We start from the raw sequence: 9328 nt of genomic DNA on the forward strand, positions 1-9328 counted from the left end.
AGCTAATGATTGTACATTAAGATAGAGATCAACTCTGCACGAGCAAGCTTAATTCTGTCACTTCCTGAACTCTGCATAGCTCAAACAGCTATCCTTCCACAGCTGGTAGATACATAAATGTTCTTGAAAAACCGATCTGAACAGCACCCTACCCAAAACACCATGCCAATTCCCACAGACATCATCTGCAGGCTTAAAATCTTCAGCATCCTCGGATGACAGCAGGATAAACTGCTCCCATTGCAGACTGGCAAGTCACTGAAACACATCTGGCCAACGGGTTCAGACAACAAAGTGATTGCAGAATTAGGACATTGGACTGATTACAGTCTAAGGAAGAGGTGACTTTGCAGATACAGCTATTTATTATTATTATTATCCTTTCTAGTCTCTATTATGTCTAGTTCCAGTGCTTCCTCTACTCACTCTCCACCTCCCTTCTCACAGCAGCAGGTTTTCAGTAAAATTAGCTCTCATGTACGGCCATGCCTAGCTCTAACCTTTGGTGTTTCAGTTCTGGCCTGTTCTCAGACTTTTGTTGGACAGACCAAAGGTGAGGCAAGTAAAGAACCTGGCTTTCCTGCCCAGTGTGCAAACTACCACAGCAAACACAAGGCAAACCTATGTTGACCCTCAATCCCATACCAAGTGCGGTTGGTCACGCTTCAGCAACAGGCCAACATTACCAGATGCAAAAGGTCCAATTATGCTTTGTACCAATGACATTTTTGCCAGCTAAGCTCATATAAAGCACTACCGAGCACACACAATACAATTTCCTAAATGTTTGAATTTTGCCCACATTTGCTGTAATGAATATCTGTCCAAATATTGCATTCCTGACACCAGGCTCAGTCAAATTCCTAAAGAGTCAGGGGCACCACAGCTGCTCAGGAAGGGGTGGGTGTGGGGAGGGAATGATGGCCACAACCTTGCTCTTAAGCCATTTTGCCTTGAGTTGTCACAAACTATATGTTTAGAAGTTCAGACCTGAAAAGATCTAAGCATATTCTAAGCTAATGCTGATGTGGTTTCCCTTTTTTTGCATTCCCTATATTTTGTATTTACACTGGGGGGAGGGGAACATAACTGTTTCTAACCATAAAAATCTATTCAGTGTTTGCAACAAAAGAGGACTTTGGCTTGTCCTTGAGAGAAGATCTTTATTTTCCAGAAAAATCTCCTCCTGTAATTGCTGGGGAGAAAAGGAGAGGTTTTCTACCTCAAAACAGCTCTACAGAAAATGGTAAGAAATGGACAAGACAGACAAGTGAGAGACATTCCTCATTTCAGCACATATCTTGTGGTTTTCATCCTTGAAACTTTAACTGTAGCCCTTTATAAATCTCAGTCATGAGAAAAATGACCGTTTTCTCACATGGATGCAATTAACACAGATCAGCCCAGTACCAGTGAGGGCAGAATGAAGTCCCATAGGTAACCATAACTGCATCTGCTTTTACAGCACCACAGTGCTGCCCATAACACAGTAATTCATTTATTAAATGCAAGCAAACACACATTTCTGGAGTAGATCTCTTGATGTGCAGTTGGGAGAGAGCTACAGGAAAGAGACCTCAAAAATATATAAAATTATACACAGTTGTTTAGTTTTTAGTGGTTTGCAGGAAGGAAAGCATTTCCTAACACTACACCATCGCACCCTTACATTTCAGCAGTTCGCACAGTCACTGAAGCGGCACATTATTGAGTGACCTCCTTACATCAATGCTAAGAAGTTCTTGCTCACTGCGGGCAGTAAAAAGATAGTCAGAGGGCTCCAACAGAAGAAAGGGAAGAAACTGGTTAAAAGTTCCACCAATTTCTAATGCCTTCATGAAATTATCCAGACTCCCTCTGGTGGGGGATTTAATGTAGAGATTGTTGCAGTTTGCTTTATGAGAACAGTTTTGAACCACAATAATTTTTTCTTTTGTAAAATAAACCTTGTTAGGATTGGACTCTGGCATTCTTGGAGTCTCTTGCGATGCTTCAGTCACAGCAATTTAAGGTAATGCTTTCTTTCTGGCCATAAGCTCCATCACGAGGAGGAGCAACCTTTGATAAAAGAAAAAAAAAATCATATTTTTAAAATATAAATTAGCATCTTTGTGCTCCAAAATCCTCAGAACATTTCTCAGTCCTTACTTCAACTCTCTAGAGCCCCATCACCTCTGTCCCTGATGTGGAAAGAGGCCAAAGAGAGATCTCTCTCCCCAGATACAAGATCTACAACTGTACTGTATGAAAGAAAACGCCTAGTTCCCAATTGCCATTTCTGTGTTTTATATATTGTATTAAGCCCCAAGTCTCATATCCCTCTGACAATACCAATGTCATTTATTTGCACCACTGTAAGACAATTCCAGCATGCCTCTGTATCTCTCTACAAGACACACATACGCAAGAATCAAGCAAACCATCCATTCCTTTCCTCTCTCTTCCCCCTGAAGTTGTCAATGCGACAAGTTATGGACAACAAAGAACACGAGAAGCTTTACAAACACGAAAGGACGTCAAATTTTATATTTTTAGCATCTACTGCTAAATGTATGTGCTACATATTGCCATCAAACTACCTGTTCTGCCATCTCATAGTCAAATTTATTTTTCTTGTCTCCTGAACGTTATAAGTAACATCATCAACATTCTTCAGTCTGAAGTCTTGATTTAAAAAATAAATGCACGGGGCTAGCATTTAAAAAATAAAACAACCACCCAACTCAGGATAAGAAAACTGCAAGCTGAAGATGATGTCCCTTACTGTACAAGGAAATCAGCACAAGCCCTTTCAAGGCTAGAGCCAATTTTATTTCTGACAGCCCATATTATGACTCACTAACTTTCTTCCTTAACAAGACCACGAATTACATCACAGCAAGTGTGTTTATAGCTAGGCAGAGAATTAAAAAAATTATTCAATGGCTAAGACACAGAACTTTGCTACGGAGAGGAAAACAAGTCTAATTCTCAATTTGTCCTCATGCACTTAAAAAGGAAAGGTTGCAAGATCACAGTAAGAAAGATTTACTACTTCTTTTTTAATTTTTTTTAATACATACTGTAGTCCAAGGACTCTGAATAACCTCATACAGCCCATCTTGGATGATGAGTATCATTGAAATTACTGCCTGACAGGATGGCAGCAGAAGAGCAACCAAAATTCTGGGGATATTTAGGATATAGCTGGCACAGAAACCAGTCTCAAAGGTTAGAGGAAACACTCTCACCACTTCAGGTTCTTCGGGACAACTATAAAGTTTTATCAGAGCCTACTGCTTGCAAGTTACACAAGGCATAGAGACAGGCTGCCTAAGAGCACCAATTCGTGTTCAGTTCTGCAGAGCACTATTAATGAAAGCCAAAGCCTTCCAAAGCGACATCTCATTTGACCTGAGATTACTACCTCGTTTTGTCCCAAAAACATTCCTTTGGTGCCCAATGAAAAGCAAAGCTGTGCAGGGAATCAGAAGAAAGGTATTTACACTTCAGAAAGACAGGCATGGTCTCCTCCTCACTCCTGACTTCCCAGAAACATCTCAGATGCAAAGCTTATGGTGCGAGCTGTTAACACTGCCAGACCACCCTAAAGATGAATTTGCAGAAAGAATGCGAGACCATTCTCCTCGTACAGAAACCGGACAGCCCTTCTCTGGAAGGGGCCAGGGCTACACCACGGGTAAGGAAAACCGAGGCGGGCAAGCACGCACCCTCGCCCCTTCGCCAGCAGACCCTTCTCCCGACCTCAGCTGGGTTACGCCTTGCTCTCGCCAGCAGCCCAGCACTTCAAACCCCACGGGCCAGCCTCCGCCTTTTGCGTGGGGCTGCCTTACATCAGTTAGTGGGTTGTGGACGCGCGGGGACGGGGTGGATTTCAGGTTCGGTGAAACCCGCCTGCCGGGGGAGCTCTTCCACCCCACCGGGGCAGGAGCCGGGGTCACCCCGGGAGCGGGGCCGGGTGCCCCCGCGGGAGTGGGGCGGGGGGTGCTGCAGCAGCGGAGGGAGCCCGGCGTGGCGTTGGCGGCGCGGCACTCACCGATACCCAGCCCCACCACCACGCGTCCCCCCAGCAGGGTCTCCTTGTCGCGGGCGGCGGCCAGCACGCCGGCCCCCGCCGTGAAGAGGCCGCTGGCCAGCAGGATGCAGGGCCGCCGGCCGCACAGCCCGTTGAGGACGCCGCCGGCCAGGGCGGAGAGGGCGGCAGCGCCCACCGTGCCGGAGACGAGCAGCTCCTGCCAGAGGGCGTCCAGGTTGAGCTCCCTCTTGAGGAGGAGCAGGGCCCCCGACACCACGCCGGTGTCGTAGCCGAAGAGGAAGCCCCCCAGGGCGGAGAAGACCGAGACGACGTAGACGAAGCCGGGGGTCTCGTCCTGCTGGAACTGCCGCCGCGCCGCCCGCTCCAGCTCGCCGCCCGACGCCGCGCTGTTGAGGCTGGAGCACGACTCGGCAGCGATGAGGCTCCGCTCGCCCGCCGCCGCCGCGCCCGAGCCGGCGGACCCGTCCGCCTGCCGCCGCCGCTTCTCGCCCATCAGGTTGCTCAGGCTCCGCAGCGTGTACTCCACATTGTCGCTGGCCTTGCGGGACATGGGACGGCCGCGGCGGCTCCTGCCCCGGCCGGGGGAGAGGAGGGGGCTGAGGCGGGCGGCTGCCGGGCGACTCTGCCTGTGGCGGCGGCGGCGGCGGCGGGGCTGCTGCTGTTGCTGCTGCTGCTGCTGCTGCTGCTGCTGGCGCCGCCCGCCCCTCTCGGGACGCGCTCAGCCGGGTCGCATAGTCCCCGCCGCCGAACAGACTTGAGGGGAAGTTGCCCGCCGCGGCCGCCGCTCCCAGCCCGGGCGGAGCTGGAGGCGGGGCGGGCGGGGACGGCGGCAGCGCGGCCCGGCGGGCGCCAGGGGGCGGGCCCGCCCGCCTGGCCGTGGCGCCCACTGGTGCGCAGGCGCCGTGGGATGGGCCTGCGCACCGAGCGCCGCGACGCTGCCGGTCCCGCCCGCCCAGCCCTGGCAGGAGGTCCTGGCAGGAGGTCCTGGCAAGCGGCGGGGCCACGCTGGAAGGCACCGGGAGAGGGAGGGGTGCGGGAATGGAGCCCGAGGGGCGGCGCCCCCAGCCCGCTGCGTCGGCGGCGCTGGCTCTGGGGGTGTTCCTGCTGGATGGAGGGCGGCTGAGCGGCTGACCTACGTGAAAATCCCAGTTAGTTTAATACGTGGATCCTCAGTACAGCGTTTAAAGTTCACGTTTTTCGTTTTCTTAAGCGATGGGTGCAAAGGGAAAAATTCGACCAGTTGTTCAGGCAGGGACTGGTCCGTTACCGTACAGAAGAAAAGTTTGGAGCTTGTTCTCGTGTTTAAACTTGAAGTAGAGCATGGTGTTTTGATAGTTCCACCTTTAAGCATTTTTGTTTGGGGTCTTCACCAAGACGAAGCTGAAGATGGGGCCCAGGCAGAGGCCAGGGGACCCGGTCAGCAGTTGGCGGGGCATGGGGGAGAAACGCCCATTCCCTCGGGGCACGCGGAGCTGCCTTCCATGTGTGGTGCAAGAGTTGTGAAAAAAAGAAGTCACATCGCAAGTGCCATCATGCGTCACGTACGGGACAACCAGGGGATCAGGCCCAGACAGCATGGGTTCATGAAAGGCAGGTCCTGCCTGACCAACCTGATCTCCTTTTATGGCCAGGTGACCCACCTAGTGGATGAGGGAAAGGCTGTGGATGTTGTCTACCTGGACTTTAGTAAAGCCTTTGACACCATTTCCCACAGCATTCTCCTGGGGAACTGGCTGCTAATAGCCTGAATTGACATACGCTTGCTGGGTAAAGAACTGTCTGGATGGCCAGGCCCTAAAGAGTTGTTGTGAACGGAGCTAAATCCAGCTGACAGCCGGCCACGAGCAGTGTTCCCCAGGGCTCAGTGTTGGGGCCAGTTCTGTTTAATGTCTTTACCAATGATCTGGACGAGGGGATCAAGTGCACCCTCAGTAAGTTTGCAGATGACACCAAGTTGGGCAGGAGTGTTGATCTGCTGGAGGGTGGGAAGGCCCTACTGAGGGACCTGGACAGGCCGGATCGATGGGCTGAGGCCAACTGTATGAGGTTTAACAAGGCCAAGTGCCACGTCCTGCACTTGGGTCACAACAACCCCATGCAACGCTGCAGGCTTGGGGAAGAGTGGCTGGAGAGCTGCCCGGCGGAGAGGGACCCAGGGGTGTTGATTGACAGCTGTCTGAACATGAGCCAGCAGTGTGCCCAGGTGGCCAAGAAGGCCAACAACATCCTGGCTTGTGTCAGGAACAGTGTGGGCAGCAGGAGCAGGGCAGTGATCGTGCCCTTGTACTCGGCACTGGTGAGGCTACACCTTGAATATTGTGTTCAGTTTTGTGCCCCTCACTGCAAGAAGGACATTGAGGTGCTGGAGCGTGTCCAGAGAAGGGCAACAAAGCTGGTGAAGGGTCTGGAGAGCAGGTCTGATGAGGAGGGATTGTTTAGCCTGGAGGAGGCTGAGGGGAGACCTTATTGCTCTCTACAACTACCTGAAAGGAGGTTGTAGTGAGGTGAGTGTTGGTCTCTTCTCCCAAGTAACAAGCGATAGGACAAGAGGAAATGGCCTCAAGCTGCGCCAGGGGATGTTTAGACTGGATATTAGGAAAAATTTCTTCATTTGAAAGGGTTGTCAAGCAGGGGAACAGGCTGCCCAGGGAAGTGGTTGTGTCCGCATCCCTGGAGGTATTTAAAAGACGTGTAGATGTGGTGCTTAGGGACATGGTTTAGTGGTGGACTTGGCAGCTCTAGGATTGTGAGAGCACTCAATGATCTTAGAGGCCTTTTCCAAGCTAAACTCTTCTATGATTCTATGATTATCATTTGTGCCTGATCTAATGGCACATATTAAAATATTCCTACTGACTTGGCTGTCTTCTGTAAAGGTCCATATAATGAGGCTGGCCAGTAGATGGAGAATTTCAGTGATTAATTGGATCAGTTATTCTCAGCCCACACCTTGAGCGCAGTACTAGTCATAGCCACATGAATTTAAAAATTAGAAGAGGGAGCAAAGTCCAAAGCGGCCAGCTGTACACAGCCTCTTTGGTGGTTTGCCTCTGCCTCAAAGCAGTATTGTATAAATACAAGAGGTCAGCTCCCAGATTAATGCATTTGAGAAGCCGGAACTAATTAAAAATTAAACACATTAACATTCAGTTGTTTTTAATAAAGATTTGGCCAATATGGTGTGATTGGCACAGAGCATTCCTCATTCCTATACAGATCATTAGGTCCTGATGCAGCACTAGACCAAGATCCAGTCCAGGCTGTAGCATCAGGAATGAAGTTATGTTGCACTACAGGAAACTGTCCCCTCACGTCTGGCAGCCCTCCATGAGCAGACTGGCTTACATTTCTACAAAGCCATCAGGAGAGAGATCTGTCATGTTCCAGAAGTCTCCAGACTTGCCCAACAAGCACAGCGCTCAATACTTTTTATATGTAAGTCCCAAATAAAAAATGCAGGACACAGTATATTAAACAAAATATTCACCAAATCCCTAGCTGGCTAGAAGGAATGCTTTCACAGAATATTGTCACAAGAGCTGGCTGTCACAAAAACAACCTGTCAACATTTTTAACAGCCATCTCAGAAGCTGGAGGCATTCTCTATGTTACAGTTAATAAAGACTCAAGAGAGTTAACAAAAAGCTTTTTTTTTTCCATTGCTGACCCAACAGAGTCACAAACAGATAAAATTTCTCATCAGATCATGCTGTCAAGCTTATCTCTTAAAAGCTTTCCCTAAAGAAACACAACAAAGAAGTTCAGCTGCAGGATGCGCTACACTAAAGACTGACTTCCTGAGAAAGGAGGAGGATTTGTTTGGTTTGTGTGTAGATTTTCATTATTGTGATCGTCTCTCCTTAGTACTGGATTTCATGATAAGAGCTGACTTATGATTTCACAGTAATGCAAAATGTATTAGGTACGATTAGTAATCTAAGACGGGGGGTCAGATCCAAAGAAGGATTTGGGTGGATTTTAGGCATGACGTTATGCTTTCAAGAGTTTAAATGTTTAATTGAAACACTGTTTATATTCACAGCACTGCCTCAGTTGTTCCTTTAAGGTGTGTTTGCACAATTGTTTGCAAGGTGGTGTTGTGAACTAGGTCAGAGAACTGGTCCAGCTTTAAGAAACTCAATTTTTTGTGTTTCAGCAAAAGGCAGGAATACTTACAGGATTTTACTGCTTTTACATTGTTGATATATGGCATGCATCAGAAGATGCCTTCCAGAAAACTACTGAGTGCTTTGTGCATGTCCCCAGAACTCCCCACAGCCCCAAGAGCTGGGTGTTAGCTCCTGTCCCTTCCTTGGTACTCAGAAGCAGGTGGATTAGTGCCTAAATCTCCTGGGGATGTCAGTCCAGCCAAGAGGCACGGTGAGACACTGCAGGACTTTTCTGTGATAGCCTAATGGTTGATAGCCTCACCCAGGAATTGGGAGGCCTGAATCACAGATTTGCTTCAGCCCAGGAGGATTTCAGTCTCTTTGTCACCTCTCAAGAATGCTGTAGGTTAAATGAGGAAAGATGGATTCTTAGAGGAAATCGGGTTGCTCTGCAGACAAGAATGTAAAGGCCATGGGGCTAGATGGACAATGAGGCAGAAAAGGATCTGACTCTGGCAGAAGAAGGTCCAGCCTTGTCAGTGCTGGTTATATTCTTTACGTGAAGCTGTGGTTGCATTAAAATAAGAGAATTATACAAGGAGCAAATCCCCAAACCAAGAATTCTTCCCATTTCGGTCAGTGCTGACTAGGTAGGCGTGAGGGCTTTAGCCTCATGTGGGATTCAGCAATACAGCATGCAACCTCTTTAGGCTCCTAAACTGATTTCTTGTTCGTTGGTGTTACGATGCCTTAAACTCTGATAAGCAACCTGCTCTGATACTCACGTTATTTTACCACAAACAGAATTGCTATGTAAGTTTAGAAATACCACTGCACTGGGCTCCGGGGAATCACCCAGCTGAATATGCAGAAAAGATCAGCAAATATTGTTTATAGTAGCAGCTTACATAATGTCTGGAACCTGGGAAAAGCACTGACAGTAATGCCAAAACCTTTTCTTACAAGTTAAGATTGTGTGTAGTTCTCGAGGTTCAGAAACCTTTTCTCTACACAGAATTATGCATTCTCAGTGGGCCAAGGAATATGGTTAGGTACCGTTTTATAAGAAAAGTATTTCTGCCCTTGACGAGACAAAAACCCTGATCCTAGATCACGTCAGTTTTCTGAGTTTATGATTGTATATTGGTAATAAAAGGTTGGGACAGTAAGGAACACTCTAGTT

The 9328-nt window shown here is 48.6% G+C and overlaps 1 protein-coding gene across 1 annotated transcript in view; it reads right to left on the reverse strand.

Moving 5' to 3' along the window:
* SLC2A13 (solute carrier family 2 member 13) overlaps nucleotides 1–4834 on the reverse strand; it is a 164300-nt gene extending 159466 nt beyond the window's left edge. The window contains exon 1 of the mRNA XM_075081344.1: nucleotides 4037–4834. Coding sequence (XP_074937445.1) covers nucleotides 4037–4586 — 550 coding nt within the window. The 5' untranslated portion in view covers nucleotides 4587–4834. The remainder of the gene's footprint in view (nucleotides 1–4036) is intronic.
* Between the last annotated feature and the right edge of the window lie 4494 nt (nucleotides 4835–9328).

The sequence above is a fragment of the Phalacrocorax aristotelis genome, chromosome 1, assembly GCF_949628215.1.
Source record: "Phalacrocorax aristotelis chromosome 1, bGulAri2.1, whole genome shotgun sequence".
Taxonomy (NCBI): Eukaryota; Metazoa; Chordata; class Aves; order Suliformes; family Phalacrocoracidae; genus Phalacrocorax; species Phalacrocorax aristotelis.